Source organism: Scomber japonicus, chromosome 23, assembly GCF_027409825.1.
Source record: "Scomber japonicus isolate fScoJap1 chromosome 23, fScoJap1.pri, whole genome shotgun sequence".
NCBI classification, from domain to species: Eukaryota; Metazoa; Chordata; class Actinopteri; order Scombriformes; family Scombridae; genus Scomber; species Scomber japonicus.
In genome coordinates this window covers 15,246,887-15,274,779 of record NC_070600.1, presented here as the reverse complement: position 1 = coordinate 15,274,779, position 27,893 = coordinate 15,246,887, and the positions used below count along the sequence as shown (strand labels likewise).

Genomic DNA, 27,893 nt, shown 5'->3' with positions numbered 1-27,893 from the left:
GCTAGTTATCCAAAATAAAACACGTACGCTTCTACACGTACATGAGCTGTTTTCATTTTCAGTTGTGATAGTAGTTTGGTTGAAAGTGTTAGTTTTGGTTTTACACTCAGATATATCCATTTTAAACAAGGCCAAATAGACGGTCACTATTTTTTAATGCTCTAATTTATTTATGAAATAGTTTGTGTTTTAATGTAATTAACACATTTCTATCAAGTTTTTTAAATCTTGAGTACTGGTCAGTAATTTGCAATGTAGTCTTAAAAACCAGCATGAAAAAAATCACTATTTTTGCCTTATTGCCCACACCTAATCTCACCCAAAGCCAGTACCAGTACAAGAGGTGCAAGAGTATTTCCTCATCAAAATAGGGATTTCTGTGTCTATGTCTCCCACCTCCAATAATACACCCGGCCCTGCAATTATGCTGTGTAATAAATAATAAATTCTGTCCCGTTTTCCATGGCAGATGGCTCCAAAAAGAATCTCAACATGTGACAGAATAGTTTCCAAGAATCTCAATGGAATAAGCTGCAAGCATTTATTTGTGCAGTGAGCAATTATAAAGGCTACATTTTCTATCATATTGCATCTGTGCCCCAGTTTAAAGTTCTCACATATTTCAGGGGTTTGGGATGTTAAGTTTGGAGTTTGAAGTCTTGTTTGATGTAAAGACAGATGAATGGTTGTTCTCTCTCTCAACCACGTTTTGATCTTCGTTTTATCTACAGAAACACATAAAGGGAGTAAAAACTGCTGCAATTGGTCGTTACAGACGAGGAGCAACGTCCCTGTCTGTCTGTACTGATGTTTTAAAAAAAAAAATGTATGGATCTGACAACCGTTTCCCCTGTGGTGCAATGCAGATTATAGCGTGACAGGGCTTTTCACCTGAAAGTACAATGTAGGTTTACTGTTTCCTAAAACTATTTCAGACTAGAAAATCCATCTTGTTCAACTTTTTCCCCTTTCCCCTGTTCTGTTATGTCCTCTGTGATTCTAAGAAATTCATCAAATCAAATTCTCCTTCAAAAAAACATGCTGGCACATGCTGTTCTTCAGCCTCTGTAATTGTATTGTGTTGCTGTGTGGCTTGTTGTCTATTGTCTCTGTTTCTGTCTGAGACAAATTCCTATCAACTTGGTCAACATGAATGAATCAGCGTCATTGTGTTTTACTGATTAAAGCTGAATGGACAGCAGCCTCTCATTAGAATGGACTCTCCCATGTAGAGCACCATGGAGCTCCCTGATGCCACAGATAGTCTTAATTAGATTTAACAGAAGGCTTTTCCTGAGGTTATCAGTCAGTTGGTCCCAGCTCACTACGTTACCCCACCAGCACAACTAGAGAGAAGCTGCTGCTGGATTTTTTTTTTTTCATTTTCATTCTGATTATTTTAGTGACAGACCAACGCTGTTTGACATGACAGGATACTGTGATACAGTCTTACAAATTGAGATTTGTAGATGAAAGGATTTGACTCTAATGCTGTACTTTAGCACCTGGTGCCCAGGTCAGATATAACCGATGGCCTGGGGCCAGTAAAAGTTTATGCAAGTTTATGCAATCAGAGTCATGGCAGACAAATAAATTGAGGTCAGTGGCTGGACGGCCACTTAGAGTCACAGCATAATGCCAGGTTTACATTGTTGTGTGGCGCAGCATTGCTCCTTAACGCCACTGTTAAAATTTCATATTGTGACGAATATGTACTTTTTCCACTTCGAGCAGCTGACTGAGCTGGTGGGGAGAGAATGGGATGTTTGCTTCTCTATCTCTCACCTCTGCTCTTTGTATGGTGTTTAATCAGTCTCGAAACCTGGCACATAAAAAAAACAAAACAGGCACGTGCCCGTGATACGAGCACACAGAACTGCATCCACAAGCGGAAAAGCATTCTGCAGTGAGGGTCTTTCTGTTTCTCGTGAACAAATATGGTCATGCAAACACTGTGGCTGTGACAAGCACGAGTTCAACCCTCCCTACACACTCACAAGTAGTCAACACTTACCCATCAAGTTTAATTTTGACACTTTTTAGGTGGAGACGGAGTAGACGGCGGCTGATGTCTCCACTCCTTTGATTGGTCACTTTGAATACTGTCATGACCTTTGGCTGTTTGGTTTGATCACTGACACAGACGAAGAAAGGCAGTTACTTGAACTAAGCTGGATAGAGATTCCAGTATTAAACACATGCATTCTGATTAGGCTTTACGCTGATCTGATCGGCTATATCTGATCGGCCGATATTTATTTAGAATTTTATGCAATTTGTGAGATCGGCTGTAATGTCTTAATTCCCCGATCTGATCAAAGTCGTCATGTTGAAACTTTTTGCAGATGCTCCTGTTGCATAGATTACAGATGGCTTGTGTTTTATTGGTCTCATTTACTCCGAAGAAGTTCCACACCACCGGCATGTTTGTTTGAATCCGACAGCTAGTTTTGAGCCCTGTCACAATGTAACGGACAATAAAGTTTTTTGAATATTGAATCATTAGCTGTTGGATTCGGATGTGGGCAGACAGATAAAACACAAGCTACTTGCAATCTGTGCAACACTAAAGTACCTCGTGGGGAAGCATCTGCAAAATGTTTCAACACCACAAATGTACCTGGATAGGGAACAGGAGGAGGAGCATGCCGAGTTTAAGAAACGGAGCATGGACAAAGAAGACGTGATCGGTGATCGGTTTATTTAAACTCACTGATTGGTGATCGGCCCCAAAAATCCTGATTGTGTAAAGCCTAATTCAGATACAAGGCAAGACACAGTACTTGACATAACTCAAGAAATATTCAGAATGAAGAGGGGCAGGAATGGAAATGAAATTCATGTGGATTCCTGTGCTTATTGGTGTGAATGGAAATGAGCTGGTAGATAAATATGCATAAGGAGAAACAAGAGAAAAAAGTATGGTAGTAAAATACAGCAAGGCTAATTAAATCAGAAAAAAAAGAAGTGGCAGGGAGAGTGGGATAGAGGAAATAAGGGTTAATACTGCTACAGCATTCAAAGAAAAGTAGGAGAAATGAATGGAAGCGATAGATATAGAATGGAGGATGAGGTTTAGTCACACCAGTCTGAACTGTACAATAAACATTATAGATAAGCATGCTATTGGTAGGTGTGAACATTGGGGACTACAGGAAATGGTGGAGCATGTTTTTATTTTTTTAAACTTTTTGGGCATCCTGTTCTAGATATAAAACAAGGGAGGCAGACACTTAAAATTACACTCCAAATGATTAACTGGGTACAAGAGAAATGTTGCAGAGTTGTTCAGATGACATATTGTGCAGGAGTGTTTTCAGAATAGTGTATATCAGCCGCTGTCTATTCCATCTATGCTTCTAAAATCTCAAAAGTCAACTCGACGTGGTAACGAACGTTGAGCACTAGCGAGCGTGTAGGGAGCATGGAGCTCACACTCGTCACAGCCTGATCCTCCTGGGACCATATTTGTGCACGCGAAGCAGAAACGTTCCCTCGCGAGGATGCTGTTCCACTTGCAGATACCGTGCACATGCCTGCTTGTTTTTTTTTATGTGCACAGGTTTTTGGGTCTTAATTAAATGCTGTATCGTAGTCAGTGTTTGTATGCACGAAGGCAGGGCTGAACCACACACACACACACACACACTCACACACACACACATATAGAGTGCACAGAATGAAACAGACTTTTGGTTATACTTTACTGGAGTTGACTACGACTGCTTGCTGTGAAACGAGAAGAACATAAACTTAAATATGACGTCTTTGACTTCCAGCAGTGAGCTCCCCTCTCATTCACAGCCACACTGTCATGAATGAGCTCAAAACAGACGTTCATTGGATGTTGTACGGTTGAGTTTAATTAGCAAAATATCTTAAATCTAGTTGGATTCTTGTAGACTTTAGGCTGCCCCTCCTCTCTACCAGCAGTACGTGCATATGAAGAAAGCTGATCCTATATGTGCCTAATTATATATTTAGCATTTGTTTAACATAGTGTTTCATCATTACATATCCATAGCTAAAGGAAAACAACCGACTCTAAAGGGAACTTCACTGTTGTCCGTGTTATTTATACAATGAATAAATCACCAAACTTGGAAGAAAGAAAGTTATTTTCATTTTTTGGCTGCCAAGCCAGTGAAAAAATAAACAAGTATAAAAGTAAAATATACAAGGGACCAGTAAAACTCTGATCTACAGGCCAAGTGGGCCAGTGGGGAAAAAATGCTGTTTGTGATCATGCGCTTTGTAAAGTAAGTGTAATATTTTAGATCGTTACCAAACTTTAGCTTTTCCCACAGGACTGACAGTCTGTGGGTGTGAAGCAAGGAAAGAGGCATTATTACATTTTATAAAATATCCTTTTTAACAGCAGCTAAATAGTAATTGTACAATATTAAGATGTGAGTAATGATACAGTACATGTCAAAAGGATGAAAAATGATCAATTAAACTAGGGCTGAAACAAATATTTTCATTATTAAGAGGAAGAAGATGTTTATCTGGTGTAACTTGGGTTTCTGCTGTTTGAACTCTGATAATGATTAATGTGCATTCTCTGGCCAATCAAATTTATCCTCATAGACCACAGTATAAAATAGCATAATTGTTATAGTTAATATCAATTTGTCTCGTGGTTTATTTCTATTACTACAATATTAATACCATTTCGGTTTCTTCATTACTATTGAATATAAATCTTATGCACTAGTCATTTTACCATATATCAAAATTAAACCAAACACAGCGAGTCAACTTGAATCAAACAGAGTAAAAGAAACATAGATGTGCTGCTTGAAACTCTTCACTGTGAAGCCGAGCCAAGAAGATTTATGTCTGCAGAGGGGAAAGGACTATTTTTACTTTCACATACTCCGACCAGGAAGGCGAGCGCACATTACTGCACAAGGGTTCTGTCCAGATAACAAAATAATTATGATTTCATTACAGCTCAAGTACAACCAATCAAAAAATTTTGTCGACAGATAGCTGGAGGCAGTTTTGCTAATTACTTTGCTTCTCGTTTGGGTAACTGAGTGGTTGGCTTTTGCCCAGACATTTCCTTGTTTCATCTTATGCAGCGGCGAAGTGTCTCAACAGAAATGTCTTTGTTAATGTAGTTGTATGATAACGGAGACGGAGAGGGACAAACGGTGATGTCAACGTATTTCAGAAACATCCAAATGCAGACTTGTTACACAAAAGCTCCACCTGTGACCGAAAGAAAAATACAAGAGCATTGATACTAATTAATTAATTAATTAAGTATTTCAAGATGTCAGAGTGTGCTGCAGGCATCATAGTTAACATTCACAGTATTAGGTCAAGCATACTAAGGGAAACCACATGTTGGTAATGCAGTGAAATTGAAAAAAAAAGCGTTTATCTATATGAGTATCCAGACAGAAACAGAGAGAAACAGAAAACTTGATTCTCATCATTGTTTGCCTGGTGAAACACAAACGTATTGAAGATGTAAGACAAAGTGAAAGGGGATAAATTAACCTATAAAGGTTTTTGAATTAATTTGTTTGAACCGTTCAAAAATCCATAAAATGATTGTGATATCAATGAATGTATGGCAAACCTTGCTGTGTATGAAATAATGCTTGCTGGTGTCACTATTAACGTTTTCTTTTGTATGTTTGCTCTTCTCTTGCAGATCTGCATGCATGGTGATCTCCGGCTCTGGGTGATCCTCAGTCACCATGAAAGACTAGGAACTCAGCTCTCCAAGGGAAATGGCTTGTTTTGTAATATCCCTGCCCTGCTACCTGCCGTATGACTCCAGCTGCCTCTGAAGGGCCTATCAGCTGTTTATGGGAACTACCACTGTGTTCGCACTATTGAGGATTTAAGCTTTTCTACGGCAACACTTTTTTTTGCTTTTTTTTTTTTTTTTAGTCCCTCTGTTCAGTCAAAGCAGCAACGCTTTGCGTTAGAGCGGGGAGGCAATGGCGAACAACTCGTACAGTGGGGTGAAGAACTCCATGGTGGAGGCCAACCACGATGGAGACTTTGGCTGCACGCTCAAAGAACTGCGCTCCTTAATGGAACTGAGAGGCGCAGAGGCGATAAACAAAATTGGGGAAACTTACGGGGATGTTCAAGGACTCTGCAGCCGATTAAAAACATCACCTATAGATGGTATAGTAACACTTTCACTACACTCAACTTGGTGACTGTTGTTTAATTGGATCAAAGGCAGGATGTTTTCCCAACACTGCTAGTAGCAAGCACTGTTGGAATGCTAATGTGGTGCACACATAGTTTAGGAGGCGTGTCATTAGTCATGTCATCCGCATTGTGGATACCTTGACATCACTTCCTTGGAAAACTCATATGCCAGACAGGTGGCCAAGCAGGCTGACTCTGACCTGGGCCAGTCCTGCTCTATTTCAAGGCCTGTGGATATGTCCCTCACACCCTCCCTCTCTCCCTTTTCACCTCTGTGTCTCATATATGTGTGTGTGTGTGTGTGTTTGTGTGTGTGTGTGTGTGTGTGTGTGCGCGTGCGCATGAGAGCTTCAGACAGACCAGCTGTCTGCCTGGGCACCGCACCAGGCTGCAGGCAGGTCAGTGTCCCACATGTGGCGGACAAAACAGGAGGCTTTAAGGCTGGGAAGTAATGACTTGAACATGTTAGGGAAGGAGTGAGTTCATCTTTTAAATAGCTCTTCTGTGTTACTCTTTAGTCACCAAACTCTCTTCGCCATATAGTAGAAGACCACGCTAAGAGTTTTGGAAAAATTACATGTTAAGTAACATTAGATCACCACTGGGGCAGTGGTGGTTGACAGCACCTCTTTTTTTCCCTTTTTCTACTAGTCTTTCATTCTGTCTCAGTTTGTCTCTCTATAGACAGTCTGCCTAATCGCCAGTATGACCTTGACTGAACTCTTATGGGAGGGGATTTTCAGTTTGATCCCAGATTAAAACAGCACCGCACATTCACTGTAGCAGCAACAGTCCTCTGTATGCAGTGTCCCAAAGCAGGGAAAAAATTTCCTGGGCTTCATCTAACCAAAAGGAATGCTGTCAAAGCCGGGCTATACAGCAGCGCAAATCATCTGTTAATCTAGCAACAATCATTATCCTCACTACTTAATTCTTGACATTTAATTTATGGAAATGATATAAGTGTATAAGATACACCACGCTGTCTTTTGCTGCTTTCCCTGACTATTACACAGCCCAATAGACAGTTGTCTGAAATGTGAGAAGAAATTGCTGAATGGGAATTTGGCTGTTGAGAAAGAGAGCGTGAGTTGTTCAGACATGCATCTGGTGGTGTCAAGGTGGTGAGTCTAAGAGTCCTGTCATATTTGTAGCATGCATGACATTCGTTGATTCATAAGTACTTGTCCTCCCCTGCTCATTCTGTCTAGATGATGGTACAAGACAAGAATGTGGCTTTGTCCTTTAGCTGTGTATTCAGCAATCTGTATTCATCAGCTTCTAATGATCAAATACCTTATTTAAAACTGAGAAAATATTATATTGTTATTAGCTTTCTAATGAAAATATAGTGATACATTTACTACCCTGCAAATCCATGGCAGCTTTTAATCAGTGTTTAGATATTTTTGTGTTATTTTTATTGATGAGCTTGAGCAGGTTCGCTTTTTTTCCCCCCTCTCAGCAGGTGCTGTTCCACTTGGTACGCAGCCAATGAGAGTTTTGACACTTGCAGTTTCAATCAGCTCACTCGTCATTGGCTTGGGAAATTAAGCCATCATTTAAGATTACAGGAGCTTGACAATTGAAAAGGGATTTCTAATTAGTTGGATGGTCATTTCCTGAACCTCTTAAGCCAATCCTTTGCTAATCCTCCACATTTCCAAGCTCTTTTTTTTTTTTTTCTTCGCCCAAATAAGTTTTACTGAACTTTCCTGTTGCAGCTTTGCATTAATGTGCCAATCTACTTTAACTGGTTTTCAGAATGTAAGACTTTAAAGCATGACCTGATTGGAGTAGGCTAAATCTAATTAATCATTTCACTGGCACAGCTATTTGTCACGCTATCACACAAGACTGGGTATCACCAAAGATCTCCCAAATTCAGTTAGATTTCAATTCACACGGCTGTGATTTGAATTAATGTTGATAATTAACATCTTAATACTTGGAGTTTGAAATGAACTGAACTATTCTCACTGTACAATGTGCTTTCCACATGAAGTGCTGCAGTGTAGGTGAAATAGGGCACAGATACGAAACGGATAAGAATCATGAAACCTAGGATGTTTTTTTTTTCCTCAGCTAGTCATTTAAAAACATGCATCCTTCTCGCTATGGTCTCAAAAAATCCCTGTGTCAGTTGTAGTGGTGAGAATCCCCTTGTGTGGTGGAAAGAGACAGCTCACCGATACGTGCTTCTTTGACAGTTGACTTGGCGTTATAGGAATGAGTTCAGTACTTTCGTGCATGCCATGTGTTTCTGGGGCCTTTTCTGTAGTAGGAAGTAACCACAATAATAAAAAAATCAGTTTTGTTTCAGTTCCTATCCTCCCCAATGCTCTCTCTCTCTTTTTTTTCTAGTTGCGTAGTCCCTTTTTATATAAATTGCAGTAACATTTAAAGGGGAAATCTACTAGATTTTACACATCAATATTGTCACGGGTAGTACTACGCTCAGCTTGTGAAAACGGTTGTATAATGTGCTCTGTTGCAAGCCTTAGAAAATAACGCCATGATGTCACCGGGGTTATCTTGGCTTGGTCTCGGAGATTACACACATCTAACCGAAAGCGTGCATGACATACTAGGGCATGGAGTTTGAAAGACATGGGTATTGATTGGGCTTGTGGGGTGTAATGAAAAGACTATTGAGTTGCACTATGGGAAGTGTAGGAGGCATGTTTTTGTAGCATGACTCATACATTGGACATTTACAACTGAGTTAATGGGTGTTCTCACTGTATTGACTCTGCCGGCATTATGATTACAAAAAATGAGGCTGCCGTACTTGCTGTACGAGCTCTTCTTATGTTTTACGGTCTTGCTTAAAGAGTCAAGATATCTCAGTCTATGCCACATCAGTTGTGACCGTTCTTGTTTTATTAGCCGTCTCTTGTGAGTCCCCCAGCTGTGTGTAACATCAATACTAAAACACTGGAGTACCGTTTTAACAAAAATTCCCACCCTTTTACCACATTTTCTCAGCGTTGAATATCTCAGCTAAGGGTCATAGTATTGTAATCCTAAGTGTACCCAGATGTCTGCATTAAGCTGGAAGTTACTGGCATCTTGGCACTCGCAGCTGCTGTTGCTCTAATGCAGTACAAAGTTTGGTCAAGCGGAGCGGTCATAGACACCCAGAAGGGACTCTTGTGAAGTTGAAAGGGAGGGAGGGAGGGAGGGGGAGGGGGGCAGAGGTGTCAAACGTCTGTCATTTTCAGCTGTACTATTAGACAAAATTAAATCAGGCCATAGTATCAATATTTTTAGCAACCTATATTAGCACTGCAGCATTTATTTTCTCCCAAGGGGACCCCCCTGTTTCCTCTAAATAATGAGACTCATCCAATGGGCAAGGCCACTTTACATCAATATTATTGACAGCGTTCCCCGATTTTTCCCTTTTTGCAGTTATTCCCTGTTGATTGCTATTTTAGTGTAGTCAAATATTTGCGTTCCAGCCTATTGATCCAATTGACTGAGCTGAGAGGCTTCCACAGTTGGGCTGCGGTTCACAAAAGCTGACGGGCTCCCTGTATCTGTCATTTTAGACACCACACCCCCTCATTCAATGTGAAGGTTCAGACTGTTAAATGATAGTTTACTCATTGTAATTTAGGGGGCTGGAACAGCTTGTCTTCCTTTCTGAATTCAAAATGATGTGCATAGATAGCCTCTCGCAACAATTGGATATAGCACTGAGCCAGACCCCGCTTCCCTGTGTCATGGAAATGGGGAGGTATGTTTATCCACTTGTTGTAATCCCTTGCTTGAAAGCTGTGATTTGTGAGTACAATTTGTTTCTTGTATATCCTTGTATTAAGTTATTAAAGGTGGGAAACGGTGGCTTAGGTGGTGGCTTTTTATATTGTTTTAGTGGTTTTAGCCTTCATCTGTGCAGTAAACAAGAGATTAAATCTGATCCATGTTATTTATGCTGCTGTGAGTAATAAGTGATAAATCACAGGACTAGATCACAGTACAAACTTTTTATGCTTTTAGTATCATGTATGCAAATGTGGTCTTGTTGTAATTTGTAGTCTTGCCTGTCTTAAGTGATTTACATAGTTAACATATTTAAGTACTACATTTAAGCAGTGAAATCAGACTATAAAACACAATCCAATGCCCCTATGTTATATAATACTATAGTACTATGGAGTAATAAGTGATATAATAAAATACAGCAATAGGCAGAAGGACCCTGCCTGAGGAATGATTTGAGTTTGCTTTCTGGGTTGTAATGCTCTCCGGGTCTGCAGTGTAGTTGGGCACTAAGCCATGTTTTAAAGGTGCTTTAAAGGTAAGCAGTAAAATCTTTAAATCAATTCTAAAACCAACTCATAACCAGTGAGATACGGTCTTCTTGTATTTGTTAAAATCTGTGCAGCTGGGTTTTGTACCAGCTGAAGGCGCAAGATCTTTTTTTTTTTGGCTTAACCATGAATACAGTGAATTACAGTAATCCAACCAACATGATATAAAAGCATGTATGACCTTCTAGAGATCAGGTCGAGTGAGAGAGGCCTTGATTTTTAAAATGCTCTTTAGTTGATAAAAACAGGACTGAATGACTGTTGTTGCTTTTCAAACATGAGGGCAAATATTACACCCAGGTTTCTGGCTACAGGTTTAATATTTGTAGACAGGGAGCCAAGCTGTTTGTGTAAAATTTGTGTGGACTTTAGAGGACTAAAAATAATTATTTCTGATGTGTTTTAATTTAGCTGAAGAAAATTTTGGGAAATCCAACACTTTATTTCTGACAGACAAGATAATACATGATGAAAGTTGCCTTCTTTGCAGGTCTTTAATTATTTAAGGACATTCATGTGAGTGTCATCTGCATAGCAATGGTATTGAGTAGTGTGTTAATGAATTATATGACCCAGAGGCAGCATTCACAGAACAAGAGGGGGCCAAGGATAGAGCCCTGGGGAGCACCACGTATCAGAGGGGCCACCAAGGAAGAGGCGGAGTATTATCTCATTCAGAAATCATAAGTAGGGTTAGGGTGGTGATACTAGTTTCACAGTACGCTACCAAAACACAATTTTGTATGATGCGCTCGATAACATTAATTCTTCTAAGAGGAATGATCATGCTTTAGTAGTGTAGGGTGCAGCACATAATGGAAGTATAAGAACACCCTTAGATATTAATTTAATATATCATAGAAACAGTATATTTTTGGTAAAACTGCAAGGAAAGTGAAATACTCACCTTATTTGTGCATTTTGGAGGACCCAATTTCTTTTTAGCTTTCACGTGTTAGAGGAAAATCCATTTCCATGTATTTGTTGCGAACTAGCAGGTACCTTCATGTAAACCTGCGTAGTCTGATCTTCACATGATAAAAGTAATGCAATGAGTCATAGCATTACTTTTATCATGTATCATGACTTAAGCAGAGTTGATGGAAATCCTTTAATCCAGTTATCCTAATTACACTCGGATGAACATAATATCATATTAATAGACTCTGATCTGTGGATATGTTGAAACACCTTTGTTATATTTTATTCAGTTTGTCTAGCCTGTGTTAACAAAGGTCACAGAGGACATTCACCCGAAGTACTGATTGACTAAACCAACAAGATTCAACTTAGTTGTTTAGCAGAATTGTTGACATAAAGAACGTTTTTATGAGAAATGACAAGCACTAGGTAAATGCTAGGGTAGGCCCCTATTTGAATAGCACCTACATTACGTTACGACTGAAAATGTTTCCACATACACTTGAAGCATTCAGACAGGAACTGAGGACTTCCTAACAGTGTTGTTCTAGTCACAGTAACTGTTGTCTTATTTGCATTTCTTATACCTACATCAGTTGAATGTCAAATGACCCTAAAAATGTTTGTTGACTGTGTGCCGTTTAATTGACTTTAACTGGTATATTGTGCCTGAAATGTACAAGTAAGATATCTTTGGAGTTGTTTGTCCATAGATGGGATCATCTTATTGTACTGAACAGTGTGTTCTTCTCTGTAAACATTTTATGTGAAGGCAAGAAAAAAAAGCTGTGTCCCTATTTAATTTGATTATGACAGACCCAGAGTGAAGGCTTACCTTGACCCCCTCACCAGTGGCTAAAATGACAGTGCTCACAGGGGTCAGCTGGGGACAAGCATCCAAATTAAATGGTTAATGATTAGCTGCCTGACTTGAGACACACTCTGGCCGCTAAAATGATGTGAGGAGCCAAGGCCAGACTATTTTCTGTTTGTGTATCCAATGGAGGGACGACATGTTGATCGTTCCCTGTCACTTGTATTTATTGCATTATGCGAAGGGAAAATGTGGTGTAAAATTGAATGGGGTATTAGCTGTCAGCATGTTTTCATTAGAGGCATAGAGAATCAAAGCAGACGGTGACAGCCAGGGAGCAGCAACAGGCAGCTATGCAGGATAAACCCCATAGCCTTTTAATGGAGTTGTGCTGATGAGTCATCGTCATTCTTCTCACCTCCGTTTTAGAAAAGTATGTGTTGGTACAAGGTTGTAATGTCAATTAACCAAGTAACTAGTGACATTAGATTATTTAATGGAGATTATTTATATTTGAAAGATACAGTAATAATAAATTACACCCCTGTAATCTTGCTGATTACAGTGCTATTGATTGTTTTGCAATCAGTTCAATTGAAAAATGGTTGCCAGCTCTTAAAGGACAGAAGTCAAGACATTCAAAAAGCTGACATTTGGAAACAATGAGGTTTTCCACATACTTGTGGGAATGGAGGAGCGTTAATTAAAGAGGGTTCCCTTGATTGCAACTTCTAAAACTGACTTCAGTCGGTTTCAGATTTGGTAGTCATGTGATCACTTTAACAGCCCACCCAAAAAAATCCTTTTACTTTTGGTTAAGACACAGAGAGGCTCTGTATTTATAGCCGTGGACGGGGGGTGAGAATCTAAGATGGTGTCACAAAACTATTACAATGTTAACTTGACAATGCCTAACATTGAAAAGTGGATAATGTGGCATTGGTTGCTGTTTCTTTAGAATATATCAAAATAGATAACTTACATACTTATTTTAACTTGATAGTATGTATGTGTCAGTGATGTCCCAGTGCACTTCTATATTGTAGTCAAAGGAAGAAACCATAGTAAGGACGGTGAAGCAGATATTGTAAATGTGGAGATATTTATTCATGCCATTTCCTTTGCCTGAAAAAAACTGAACATAAACTTAACAGCAGCCATCACCATCAGTGTCTATACACAGCAGATGAAGAAATGTTCTTTTCAATGAGGAACAATGTACCTTACTCCCAGTGCTGTTGTCACTGCACAGACTCATTATCCAAATGTGCAGTCATGATTTGCATTGTACCTGTACTTCTTGTGTGTGTGTCTGTGTGTCCCCTTCTGTCTTTTTGTCCATCCATTGATCCTGCTGATCCTAAACCCTATTAAGACGATCTTATTCCCAGTGCAGCTTCCCTTCAGCCGTCAGTAGCTCCGCTCTTTATTAGTCTCAGTCCTTTGCACCCTCACCCCGACCCCCACCCACTCCCATCTGCCTGTCAGTAACAGTTTCACACAGTCACTCTTCCCTGGCCCCCAATTCTGCTCCACCTCCTCTCTGCCTCTCTCTCTCACTCACACACACACTCTCACACACACACACACAGCTCCATCCAGTCTGCACAGCCACCTACACACAGTCGTTCGGCATGAATAGAACTGAAAAACTGTCATGCATCATCAAATGTGCGAAGGCCCTTTTGAATATATGACTGTGCCTTGAATGTGGAGGCATTTGAATGGGTGGCTGCAGAATCCTTTCCGTACACACGGATGAATGGATCTCAAGCCAGCCAGATGTGTAATACGTCAAAGAGATGACTCTATAACAGGACAGTAGTATACATTTGAACCTGTGAGTCTAAAGTTGGTTCAGCTTCTCCAGTCGGCCGCTCACTGTATTCAAAAAGGCAATTTATGGGATTACATTTGACCTCTGTCTGCACATTCCCTTGGATGCCTGAAAGAGGTGAAAATGTTTGACATGGCCAAAGAATGTGTGTCATTGTTGCCCAGCATTGTCGCCTCCACAGTATCCTGTCAGAAATGCTGATTCCTTTTGGAGATGTTTTTGGATGCCCAGTGATGAGAATACAGATCACTGATTTTTTATTTTTTATTTTTTTGTTAATGTTTTTTTTTTTTTAAAGCTCTCTCTGTCTACACCACCGCATCCATCTGTTGGCAAATGATGTGGCACATAATTAATACTTTGCCTAATTAATTTCTTTATGAAGTGAAAATATAGTAGTGTAATATTTCTAATTCCAAGACAGATATTAAAATTAAATTTCTTTAAAATATCTTGTGTCTGTGTTTCCCCTCTGCAGGTCTAAGTGGACAGCCTGCAGACATTGAGAAGCGGAAAACAGTGTTTGGGCAAAATTTAATACCACCCAAAAAGCCCAAAACTTTCTTACAGTTAGTGTGGGAGGCACTACAGGATGTCACACTGATTATCCTAGAAGTGGCAGCCATAGTTTCACTAGGCCTTTCTTTTTATAAACCTCCAGGTGCCGAGAGAGAAAGTAAGTAATCACCCTTTCCTCTTTTTTATTGATTGTTGTTATTATTTAGGGATATTAGCATGTTTTTAGTCTTTGGTAATATAAATTTATATTAAACAACTGTTTGTCAGCTTTTATCTAGTCAGTTTTTTTATGGTGAATGAATTTCCCTCTCTTCTTAATGATTTGCATTGCATTTATTGTGTCAGATTTGTGTAATTCATTGTGCTGGGTTGATGTGGTTGTTACTGATTTGCTTCTGTCCATCTGCAGATTGTGGAAAGGCTGCTGGCGGTGTGGAGGATGAAAATGAGTCGGAAGCAGGTTGGATTGAGGGTGCCGCTATTCTTTTGTCCGTGGTCTGCGTGGTACTGGTGACAGCTTTCAATGACTGGAGTAAAGAGAAGCAGTTTAGGGGCCTCCAAAACCGTATTGAGCAGGAGCAGAAATTTACCGTTATCCGTGGAGGACAAGTTATCCAAATTGGTGTGGCTGAAATCGTGGTTGGAGACATTGCACAAATAAAATATGGTAAGAGGTTATTTTTGGTTCTTACGGTGGATATAATCTCATCCGTGACTCATTCAAATGTGATAGCGCAGTTCTAATTTTGTCCACTTTTGTGCCTCCTTTGCGTTTCAGGTGATCTTTTGCCTACTGATGGAGTCCTCATCCAAGGCAATGATCTGAAGATAGATGAGAGCTCACTCACAGGAGAGTCGGACCATGTCAAGAAAACACAAGAAAAAGATCCAATGCTGTTATCCGGTAACAAAAATTTTTAAAAAGTTGTCTCATTGCTAGTTATTAACGTCAAGACAATTTAGGTTGTGTTTAAAAAAAAAAAAAAAAGATTTGATGGATTGCATGGTTAGCATGTTATTTTATAAATTATTAATAATGCTTATTGACATCTGCAACTAATTAATTATTTGAAATATACAATGCACATAATCTTTAAAGTCTCTTTTTATGTGAGTTTGGTCTTAATTCAGATTGAATGCCATAGATGGCCTTTGTAAAAACAAATTGACCTCACATTAATGAAATTGCACAGATTTTTTGTTTGGTCATATGCACAAAGAGGTCAAAGGGGAAACTGACCCTAATCTTGGTATAAAAAAATTCAATCTTTAAATTGAAATGGGTTCGTCAACAATATGCCTTGATTTATGAATATTACTTTTTTTGGACATTATTGGATCACAATGCCATATGTTACCCGTTGAGTGAGAAACACCCAAAGTGCTCCCTTGATAAACAAAACATACTTGAGTCAGTAAGGCAAACTCCAGTCGTAGATGCACTCATGATTTGGTAGCATCAACTTGTCACACAGGTGCTTTATTTAAAGTTACTGTTTCGATGTTTGAACTGTAACTTGAACTGTTGACTTTCGCAGGTTAGTGACCTCACAAGATAACAGACAGCTTGTAGACCAACTTGTCATCCTAAATTCACAAAGCTTCTGAGCTGTGTGAAGTGTTTCATTTCATGTCAACAAGCCTGAAATAAGGGTTTAAATCAGCTATAACCAGGTTAAATCAGTAATGCTTTTATTTTATCATACAGTATTAATAATTCATTATTCTCAAATAATTATTACACAAAGGACATGTTGTAAATGCTCATTGAAAATAAGAGCACCACAAATTTATCAGCAATATATTACACCGCTACTGCCCTGATGATAATTAGATTTTCTCTATGAGAAACACCTTTTCCTCTGGCTTTCTACCACAACACCTCCAAGAGAGAGCAATGCACTGCACTGCACTGCACTGCACTGCACTGCACTGCACTGCACTCTACTGTGTGTGCCTTTGTATGGACGTACTGTACACACTGCTCCACCACTGCTTTTTGATTTCCCTTAGCTCAGGCTGAATCCCCTCTGCCATCACTCTCAAAAATGAAAGGAAAACAACATCCTCTAATTGACGCTGGCACGAGAGAAACTCTAACTGCTTCTCTCTCTTACTCTTTTATCTTGTTTTTTCTTGTGTTATCAGCTTCTTCTGCGTTATTTTCTCGTGTCCTGAGAGGAATGGCGAGCCAGAGATATTAAACTCTGGTGAAAACCTTGTTGTAGCCTCCCTCTCAGGCTTCCATTAATTCACTGAGACTGACAATTGGCTTTTGATTAAAGGCTGTTGATTAAAGGTTTGTAGGATATTTGCATCAGTGACTGTGCTTCTTTGTCTTTTTACTTGCCGGAGCAGCATTCTTTTGTATTTATTGCCTGCATTTGAAAACCTGCATTTATTTTCTCCTTCTTGGATGTAGCTGAACATGCCACTTGAAAGTCTGGCTAAACCACCCTCTCAGTAAGCAAAGGAATCTAGCTCAACAACCAAAATAAAAAGCAAGTCAAACAACATATGAGTTACAAAATGTTAATTTGGTCAAGCTAAAAGCTAACACCAAAGTATAAACCGAGACACTGGCACATTATAGTTTAGTCAGATATTTTAATTACACTTTGCTCACTTCCTCTTTTAATTTCCTCATGTGTCCAAAGGCACCCATGTCATGGAGGGCTCAGGGAGAATGTTGGTGACTGCTGTGGGTGTCAACTCTCAAACTGGAATTATCTTCACTTTACTCGGGGCCGGTGACGATGAGGACGACGAGGAAGAGAAAAAGGAAAAGGAGGAGAAGAAGAAACAGAGAAAAAGTTGGTATCTTCTTGTTTGTTTGTTTGTTTGTTTGTTTGGTTTTTTTTACTCCCTTTATTACTACCAGTTTTACATATTTGGTGCTGATACATCCTCTCCCACTGAGACTGTTTTTTATGTTTGAACCAAAAGAAACTGAACCTGTGTGTAAAAATCAAAGAACTGACTACTTGTCCATCTTTACAAGTACAGAGGCACGTCCAAAGTTCAGGGCTGAGCTTTAAAAAGTGGATCAATTTTAATGTTAGTTTCTTTAAATCCTCTTTCCACTTTCAATTTTAAAGGACAGCCCTGTGTTAAAATAACATTTCTTATATTACTCCCTTTCTTTGCTTTTCAATCCTGCTAATTTCAAGCTTCTGTTCTCTGCCTTATTAACTCAGAGAATGTGTATATTATACATTAAAAAGGGTACGTAGTAGTACAGGTAATTGCACACCAATTACTTCCTTACTGTTGCTAACTCCATGGTGTATTTTTACACAGACAAGAAGCAGGATGGATCAGTAGAAAATCGTAAGAAAGGTAAATTGCTAACACACACACACACACACACACACACACACACACACACACACAGGAGCATTTATCACTGCCTTACAGCCTGTTGCCAACCTTTATGTATTAGCCTTTGGTTTTATCAGCATCCCTCCCCATTAAGCAGCACCCAGTGTTAATTGGCTACAGTGATTTAATGCAAGTAATGAAGAGTTGCATATTTTGGCATGACCCTGTGTCAGTGTATACTTAGTACTGGCTGTTCTTGCATACCCATTGTACAGTCTGGCCCTCCCTTCTGTCTCTCTCCTCTTTTCTCGTCCTTCCCTGGCACATTGCGCTTTGAGCAGCAGGTGCTACTGAATCCAGTTATAGCGATTAGTGATGAGGAGATTAAAGCCATGCAACAATTCTGGGGCCAGAACATCTGCTTTCCCACCCATCTCTCTCTCTCTCTCTCTCTCGCTCTCTCTCTCTCTCTCTCTCTCTCTCCCTCCCCCTCTCCCCCTCTCCCCCTCAGGCCCCCACTATTTGATTTCTATTGATGTCCCAGTCTGAACTATTCAGAGTCATACTGTAAGACTTGCAGTGGTGCAATTTCAGGCTGATAGCAATGATAATGAGGCTGTTTAGTGGTATCTGAGCCAGCTAGCCAGCCATGCAGTCCTGTTGGGACACTATGATCAGCAGTGCTTGGGTTTGTGACCACCACCCTGGCGCTAGTCCCTGGTGCACAGATTCCCTCTGCCTGCCAGGAATCAACAGTAATCCTTTAGACTGAGATTACACAGGCCATGTAAGTGCAGAACAAGCCACAGTCCACAGCAGCTGCAGTAGCCCAGTGTTAATGCCCGGCCTCTCCCTGCTGCATACATCTACACACAATACCATGTTACAATTCATAGCATAGTAAATAAAGCTTTTGCATTGATGCCATGGACAGGGGTTGCTTATGTTTGTAAAAGCAAGATTGCAGAAATGAAACAAGACACACACAGCACTGATATCACAAGTTAAGAGAGATGGGAAAGATGTGTCAATTGTCCTGCAGCAGCAGCTGCAGCCTCGGTGCCCGGCAGAGCTAATGATTTTATCGTGGCGAGTGACACGACAGAGACCAGCCCCTGCTGGCCTGCCGGCTGCCTTTCCTCCCTCTTTTGCCATTAGAGACTTTGTGTCTCCAAGGTTACCTGGTTAGATGTGGGTTTGGGATTCCCGTCAGTTCAGTGAGCAAGGGAGGGGGGTCCAGAGGGATGTTGAGGAACAGATGACAGAGATTTATGGGAATTTAACTGGCAACTGCTGTGGCTGCTGTCCAAAAACGATGTGATTCCACAGATCCCAGTGCTACCAGCGGGCTAACCTGTTCTTAAAATCTTGAGGTGGGGGCATGGTAATTACATCTCTAATTACTGTGCTGTCAGATCACTGCAAACATAATTACAGTGACATTTCCTAAGTTCCCAATGGATTACAAGGAGGCACAAAAAGCATGCTAAAATATTTTGAGTGATGTGACATCTCATGTCCTCTTGGAAGTCACTTTTCATTAGTTACATTAAAGTGTAGTGCTCCACTCTCTTATGTTGACATATTCCCATAATCCCATAAAAAGAATTCTCACAGGGTTCTGAAACTGCAACTTGTTGTATCAGATATTCAAATAAATGTGGAATTAAAACAAGTTTGAATTTGTTTATCTTGTTCTACTTGTTCTAGTTATCACAACCTACATGGGGAATCTGCAAAAAGGTTATTTTTTATCTGAATATTTAAGTTGAAATAGCTCCAACAAAATACAGATAGTTGTCGACGTTACTGGGGTATATTCATTCACTGTTGATGTAATAGCAAAAGGTTGAAGACAATTTCCTTTCAGGTCTTGCAAATGTAAGCAAATAGGTGGATCTAAATGTTATGTGGCGCCAGACTATAGAATAACAGTTTCTTTGTTCTTTGGGTCATGCTGATTTGTTACTACTGCTAAACTGGTTTGATCAGAAAGTGCACTCTCTGTAATCTGCATCTGCATTATATTTGTGTGCACCACCTGACACCAGTAAATCCTAAGAGCCAGTACAGTACTGTAACTGGCAGGCTATTCATTGCATTCAACATCTTTTTCTTGCCCTTTGCTACAGCTAAAGCACAGGATGGCGCTGCGATGGAAATGCAACCTCTGAACAGTGATGAGGGAGCCGATGCAGAGGATAAGAAGAAGGCCAATTTGCCAAAGAAAGAGAAGTCTGTCCTGCAGGGCAAGCTGACCAAACTAGCTGTACAGATTGGCAAAGCAGGTGAGTCAAACAAAACCACTTGATTCTGGCACATCTGAAGGCTACATTTTTCTGCATGATGACTTTATGGGCCTGTACCCTTCTTTCCCTCATTCACTGTCTCCTTCATTCTCTACATCTTTAATTTCCTGTAAGGTTTCCTTTCCAGAATGAATCCCATTAGAAATAACATATCGGTAAATAATATCCACAGACTTTCTCCAGTGTGGCAAATCATGATTGATTACCAACCTCTTTCTTCCTTTTCTTTCAAATCTCTCATTCCCTCCAGGATTGGTTATGTCGGCCATCACTGTTATCATCCTGGTGGTGCTGTTTGTAGTAGACACCTTCTGGATCCAGAATCTGCCCTGGATCAAGGAGTGCACACCCATTTACATTCAGTTCTTTGTGAAATTCTTCATCATTGGCGTCACTGTGCTGGTGGTAGCTGTTCCTGAGGGCCTCCCGCTTGCTGTAACAATCTCCCTGGCATATTCTGTTAAGGTAAAGTCCCCTAGCCAAGTGACCTGTGCCCAGTGCTGACCAGCTTACATTTTAGCCTATTAAAACTAGCAGGCCAGGCTGTTAAGACAAGGAGACTTGGCTATCTGATACCCTAAAGCCAAGCTATGATCCCCTCTCCTGAGTTGTTAGCCAACAGAGGGCTTTATCTAATCAAGACTGTATTCATTTCAATCTTATAGCCTTTGTACGTATTTCCTTGTCCTAATTTCTGTTTTCTACAAGCTGGAGTTATGTTGGTTTTGTCCAGTTTTAAATTTCTCCTTAAGTTTCCTTTTATCAATTTCTATATATTTTTATCTTCGTACAGAAAATGATGAAAGATAACAACCTGGTGCGTCACTTAGATGCCTGTGAGACTATGGGTAATGCTACTGCCATCTGCTCTGACAAGACTGGAACACTGACCATGAACCGCATGACTGTGGTGCAGGCCTTCATGGCTGAAAAGCACTACAGGAAGGTCCCTGAACCAGAGAGCGTCCCCTCCTCCATTTTAGACATGTTGATTCTGGGCATAGCAGTCAACTGCGCCTACACTACTAAGATCATGGTGAGTCTGAACAAAAACCCCACTGTGGCTCTAAAATACATTTGCTATCACTATGAATATTGCTTTTCCGTGTATTTGTCTGAACCCTTCTTCCTTTAGCCTCCAGAGAAAGAAGGGGGCCTGCCTCGCCAGGTGGGGAACAAGACCGAATGTGCCTTGCTGGGCTTTTCTTCTGACCTGAAGCGTGACTACCAAGCTATACGCAACGAAATCCCTGAAGAAAAACTTTACAAGGTCTATACCTTCAACTCAGTCCGCAAGTCTATGAGCACTGTGTTGAAGATGGCCGATGGCAGCTACCGTATGTTCAGCAAAGGGGCCTCAGAAATCCTCCTAAAAAAGTAAGTTAACGATTTGTAATCTTTGGTTTTTGTTCTGCATGTTTGGTTTTATGTGTGTGATTTTGTGATTTTGTGATTCATCTTTATTTTTGTCTGTCTTGAAATTTGATACTAAAAAGATTATTCTGACAAAACAGGCGATAAGTTATTCTAATCAATGAAAGGTTATTCTGTTGGGTTTTTTTATTACTTGTTACAGCTGGCCAGACTTTACAGTAAATGATATGTGTAATGTCTTAAGAAGCTAAGAAGTTCAAGTGCATCCCACCCAAGCCCCTTACTTTGCGATTTAAATACAGGCGCTGAGAAAATGAGCTGGTAACAACTCTGTAAGCCTCTTAACCAAGCAGGCTTCTTTTTAACCCACAGAAGGCTTAGTGTAACTTCTTACTACTGCAGCTCACTATTCAAACGCTTTGTCCTCACTTCTCCCCCCTTGCCCTGTTATCTCATGTAAATTTTGTTTTTTACCAACTCAACTCCTTTATTTCCTTTATTCTTCTGGGTTTTATTTTACTCTTGTACTTCTTGTTTTTGCCCACTTTTCAATGCTTATTCATGTATCCCCCCCCCCCCAGGTGCTATAAAATCATGACAGCAAACGGTGAGTCCAAGGTCTTTCGGCCACGAGATCGAGATGACATGGCGAAGAAAGTGATCGAGCCCATGGCTTCAGAAGGCCTGAGGACCATCTGCCTTGCATACAGAGATTTCCCTGCCTCTGATGGTGAGCCTGACTGGGACAATGAAAATGACATCCTCTCTGGACTGACCTGCCTCTGTGTGGTGGGCATTGAAGACCCCGTGAGACCCGAGGTTAGTGGCTAACGCATATTGGTGTGAGGTTACATCACGATTGTTGTATTTATTGACATTGTCCAGAAATGAGTGACATGCCAAAAATAGAGAGTAGAGGAACTGACTTTTTTTTCAGTCTTAACATTTTGCGAAGTCAAGCATCTCCATGTTACCAGATTATAGACCTGCACTGTCATCAGTCCCACGCATGGTGCCAGCATCCGCAGCCTAATGGGCTAGCTTGCTCCATTGCACCCAGTCTTTCTGAGTAATGCAAGGAAGTTGAATGTTAAGTGATACTGTGTCAGCAGTTTTATAACCAGAAGACTGATGTCTCTATGATAAAAGCATCATAACCACAAACCAGCATAGGAGATTTTCTCATGATAAAGCACTAATTATGCTTACACATTATAGGGATAGTATCAGAAATATAGCTTAGTTGAACAAGATTTTTGATATCCCAAGTTATATGCAAAAATAATGCATTTCTTCCTTCTCTATGTTTCCGCTTCTACTTCAGGTCCCAGATGCTATCAGGAAATGTCAGCGTGCTGGCATCACAGTGCGGATGGTGACTGGGGACAACATCAATACAGCTCGAGCCATTGCCACCAAGTGTGGCATCCTACTGCCTGGAGATGACTTCATCTGCCTGGAGGGGAAAGAGTTCAACCGAAGGATACGAAATGAAAAAGGAGAGGTGGGCCACAGTACAATGCTGTACCTCAGATGCTGTTGAAAATTCACTTTTGGGACTCTATTAGTTATGTGTTTCATGTTTCTAGATTGAACAGGAACGCATTGACAAGATCTGGCCCAAATTACGAGTACTGGCTCGCTCTTCCCCTACAGACAAACACACTCTAGTCAAAGGTAATTCTTTCTTTTTTCTGTCCTTTTTTTGGTATGGGTTAAATAATGAAAAGAAAATGTTGTTTTTCACCAGTTTGTTGTTTAAGGCTGAATGGGTTTCATTTTACTTTTTGTTTTTTTTACTAGGGATTATTGACAGTACAGTGATAGAACAGAGACAAGTAGTAGCAGTGACAGGAGATGGTACTAATGATGGCCCTGCTTTGAAGAAAGCTGATGTTGGCTTTGCCATGGTGAGTTTTCATTCTTTACTATCTTTACTACTAAAAACTAACACAGGTCATTTATTAAGTGCAACACCCTAATCCTGTCAGTAATCCTTTGAAACGTGTTTGTCAGCTTGGACGAAGCTGAACATTATTTGCTTAATTTTGAGCTGTAGCGGTCATGTTAAATATGTTGCGATCAGGTGTAGACAGATCTGTGACCATCTCTTTATCTCCAGGGAATTGCCGGCACAGATGTTGCAAAGGAGGCTTCTGACATTATTCTGACTGACGACAACTTTTCCAGCATCGTCAAAGCCGTCATGTGGGGACGCAACGTCTACGACAGCATCTCCAAGTTCCTTCAGTTTCAGCTAACTGTCAATGTGGTGGCTGTCATCGTAGCATTTACAGGAGCCTGCATCACACAGGTTGGCACCAACAGAGCCTGTTTCACTTGGTTAAAAAAGGCATTGGTCTCTAGTGTGTTGGTGGCAAACTTGTTAAACTGTGAAATGGTTTGTTCAGTAGTTCACACTTCAGTTTAACAGCACTGGAATGGTTACAGCTGGCAATATCAGACTGAAATAGCTCAGATCAGTGAAGTTTCCAACTCACCATAGGCTCACCATGGAGATCTAGCAGTAAAATCTGCAAGGCACACAGTCTAATATAATTTTCAAAATATGCAATTATCTGTCCGACACCTCCAAATTTGCCTCATTTGGAGTATTTCATTTCTTAATTAGCCAATTCATTGAATTTCCTTGTGCCTAAAAATGATAAGCAATTGTGAATTTCTTAAATGATTTATATTTCTGTCTTTTTGTAGTCAACACATGGTGTGTTTTCTAGCATAATAAAGGGTTTTAAGAGCTTTATTTACTGTCAGATTTATAATAAACATGTACTTTTTTTCCCGGCCTAATTATCGTTGCAGTTTCCATACAAATCTGGTCTTTTTGCCATAGCCCTCCTTTTTTTGACACCAATTACAGAAACTGCAAAGAAACTGAAATGGCTGTCATTTCACTTAGAGGATTTTATTCCATCTGCCATCAGCATTTAGACCTCACGTCAAAACACACAGTCCTCATTGCTCATACTGCTACAGTGTAAAAACTTGGACTCGAATAATTTGTTTTCCCACATTCATGTAATTTAGACTCCCAATAGATGCTCTGAATATCCGTGTTATTCGAGATGATATGTGTGACAGTGATATTTTCAATTTGTCACTCTGGTCGCCTCGTCCTCCTCCTCAACCTAATTTGCTCTCTCTCTGTCTCTCTCTCTCTCACTCTCTCTCTCTCTTTCTCTGTCTGCCTCCAGGACTCTCCACTGAAAGCTGTACAGATGTTATGGGTCAACCTGATCATGGACACATTTGCTTCACTAGCCCTGGCCACTGAGCCCCCCACAGAAGCCCTGCTGCTAAGGAAGCCATATGGCCGCAACAAGCCTCTCATTTCTCGCACTATGATGAAGAACATCCTGGGCCAGGGAGTGTACCAGCTAGTTATCATCTTCACGCTGCTCTTTGCTGGTAAGTAGTGTAGTTCTTTATGTATTTTTTGTGCATTTACTAGGTAGATCCCTCTGTTTATCATAACAACTTCTCTCCCTGACTGTTCTGTAGGGGAGAAAGTGTTTGACATTGACAGCGGCAGGAATACACCCCTCCACGCCCCGCCTTCTGAACACTACACCATTGTCTTCAATACTTTTGTACTGATGCAGCTTTTCAACGAGATCAATGCCCGCAAGATCCACGGTGAAAGGAATGTCTTTGAAGGCATCTTCAACAACCTTATCTTCTGTAGTATTGTCTTTGGTACCTTCATTATCCAGGTAAAGTAGACTTGATTTTTCTGTGGCTAACTTGTTTGTATTTCTGTCCCCGCTCAAATGCAAATTTCCTCTTCCTGCAACTGTAAATAAACAGTACAAAATTCTGATAATGAGGCAGTAGTAGTTAATGCAGTCTTCCTCAGTGGAAACTTGTGTGAAAGTCCAATGCAAATCATCAAGTGCTCTGGATTTGGAACAGTTATGTGCTTTCTACAAAGAAGAGCATTATATTTGACTAACCAAATTTAAGCTTGGCCAGAATATGAATGTGCTTGGTGACTGATACATTAATAAAAAAAATGTTTTAAATCTTCCCCATGAGACTTAAACTCTCAAATCTAAAAGTAAGCTCTCTAATTAATTCCGCCTCTCTCTTTCTGTAGATCGTTATAGTGCAGTTTGGAGGGAAGCCATTCAGCTGCGTGGCTCTGACCATTGACCAATGGCTGTGGTGCACTTTCCTGGGCTTTGGCTCTCTACTATGGGGACAGGTATGATGTGACAGATACAGCTGAGCTTCACCTTCTTTTGTTGGCCTGTTGCAAAAACATGGCATGACACTGCCCCCCTGTGTTGGAAATGGATCAGTGGGTGTCGAATGGCAGTGATTCAGAGTTACTGTATGCTGTAAATGCAGGGAGGGGAAGTGTAATGTTCAGACATTTAATGAAATTACACAGAAATTATAAAGATTTGATTCAGTACTTATTTATTTGATTTCTGCTCGATTACTGATATTGAGTTCAAATTGTACAAATTGTAAAATCACCACATTAAGAATTGACTGATTTATATAATTAGATTTTGCTTGTTTAGTTAAAAATAATTGCCTGGTTGTAATCACAAACAGATATGAAGGGTTGCAGACTATATATATTATATAATATAATTCTTTACTACTAGTATACTCAGGATGCCCAGACTCGTCCTGCAGAGCAGTGCACATAATAAGTCAATCAAGATTTTCAAATAATCCTATGTTAGGATTATCATGTAGGATTATTGTTGATTTGAAGACACTGATGTAGAAGCACTGCTGGGTCTTTATGGTGCTGACATACAGGTGCTCTTTGGATACTTCAGGTGCATTGTGTTTCTTCAATCTTGTGAAGGGCTCATTGCAGAGGTAGAATATGGTCTCAGTCAAAGATACAAATTGTAAAAATCCAAATCACACTGTAGGTTTTGAGGCAGACTTGCACCTTTTTTTAAATTTTAATTGAGTCCATATTCTACTCATGCAATGAGCCCTTCACAAGATTGAAGAATCCTACGTCAATAATTAAACAAAGGAAGTGTAAGAATCCTCCCTTTCTTCTGTCTTGTGATCTAAATCTGTCACTTCCCTGTGGAATGGGCTCGAAGACTCAGACAACTTCAAACTGACTCTCTCACATTGGCAGAGCAGCTCATTTTCAGGGTCACTGGCTGCTGTAATGTCTGCGTTGTGCCCAGAAACGTGGCAAATTATAAAATGCCACTTGAAGGAATATGATCATACAGTAAGTCAGCGTTGCTTATGAGTCCTGATGTCTTCTAGGTAATCTCTTCGATACCCACCAGCCGCTTAAAATTCTTGAAAACGGCGGGCCATGGCACCCAGAAAGAGGAGATCCCCGATGAGGAGCTGGAGGAGCTAGATGACATGGATGAAATCGACCACGCCGAGCGGGAGCTTCGTCGCGGCCAGATCCTCTGGTTCCGAGGCCTCAATCGCATCCAGACTCAGGTAACAATCTACGAACCTTCCCGCGCAACACCAACACCACATCCAACACCAAGGGAATCAAAAGCCATAAACCCTTTAACTCTCTATTGCTCTTCCAGCTTAAAATGTATGTTTTGTTTGTTTCTCTCGGCATTCTTAAAGGATGGCTTGTGCCCTTAAAACACAAAAGCCTTTTCTCTAATTGTTCTGTTCTGCTTCTGAGCTAAAGCAGGTCCCTATGCCTTTATCTGACTCGATCCCAACCTGTCCACTAAAACACGAATAGTTTGAAGGTACTTTTGAGCAGCAAATGAACTTGGATTGGATGGAGAGCACGTAGAACAGGCTGAATGCTCAAAGAATATTGGCATGGCTGGAGCTGGAAGTATGGAGGGATTCTGCAGAGAAAAGAGTGAAAGTGAGGTCAGATTATTGGTGTCAGAGCTCCCTCCGATCAGTGCCTTGAAACCCAACTATCCCTTTTTTTCCTCTCTTTAACTATAATGTCTGAAATCCTATTTCCAAGTGACATTTTTTTCTATGGTTACTGGTGCCTTTTCTTTATTTTCTTCTCTCTTTTCTCTCTCCTCTGGCTGTGTGTTGTTTTATTTTCCTCTGGGCTTTCTCCTGTCACGCTGTCTGATTCTTTGCAGATGGATGTAGTGAGTGCTTTCCAGAGTGGAACTTCCTTTCAGGGGGCTCTAAGGCGGCAGGCCTCCAACTCCAGCCAACAACAGCACGATGTAACCAATGTTTCTAGCCCTACACATGTAGCCTTTTCTACTACTACCACCACTGCCGCCAACACCGCTTCTGCCACTGTGGGGTGTGAGTGCGTGTTCTCCTCTAGTGCA

General features: G+C 40.4%; 1 protein-coding gene across 3 annotated transcripts in view; it reads left to right on the top strand.

Moving 5' to 3' along the window:
- atp2b1a (ATPase plasma membrane Ca2+ transporting 1a) overlaps positions 1-27,893 on the top strand; it is a 42,594-nt gene that overhangs the window by 8,657 nt on the left and 6,044 nt on the right. Inside the window, exons 1-20 of one of the 3 annotated variants that reach the window (XM_053313950.1) lie at positions 5,955-6,153; positions 14,553-14,750; positions 15,003-15,260; positions 15,372-15,497; positions 17,251-17,406; positions 17,894-17,932; positions 20,047-20,202; positions 20,474-20,688; positions 21,017-21,259; positions 21,359-21,600; positions 22,179-22,416; positions 22,922-23,101; positions 23,187-23,274; positions 23,401-23,507; positions 23,720-23,911; positions 24,813-25,026; positions 25,120-25,331; positions 25,715-25,822; positions 26,872-27,060; positions 27,693-27,809. In XM_053313950.1, the coding sequence (XP_053169925.1) occupies positions 5,961-6,153; positions 14,553-14,750; positions 15,003-15,260; positions 15,372-15,497; positions 17,251-17,406; positions 17,894-17,932; positions 20,047-20,202; positions 20,474-20,688; positions 21,017-21,259; positions 21,359-21,600; positions 22,179-22,416; positions 22,922-23,101; positions 23,187-23,274; positions 23,401-23,507; positions 23,720-23,911; positions 24,813-25,026; positions 25,120-25,331; positions 25,715-25,822; positions 26,872-27,060; positions 27,693-27,809 (3,471 nt within the window). In that variant the 5' untranslated portion in view covers positions 5,955-5,960. Of the gene's footprint in view, positions 1-5,668; positions 6,154-14,552; positions 14,751-15,002; positions 15,261-15,371; positions 15,498-17,043; positions 17,057-17,250; positions 17,407-17,893; positions 17,933-20,046; positions 20,203-20,473; positions 20,689-21,016; positions 21,260-21,358; positions 21,601-22,178; positions 22,417-22,921; positions 23,102-23,186; positions 23,275-23,400; positions 23,508-23,719; positions 23,912-24,812; positions 25,027-25,119; positions 25,332-25,714; positions 25,823-26,871; positions 27,061-27,692; positions 27,810-27,893 lie in introns of those variants that run through there. The other 2 variants (XM_053313948.1, XM_053313949.1) reach the window with 2 other exon arrangements.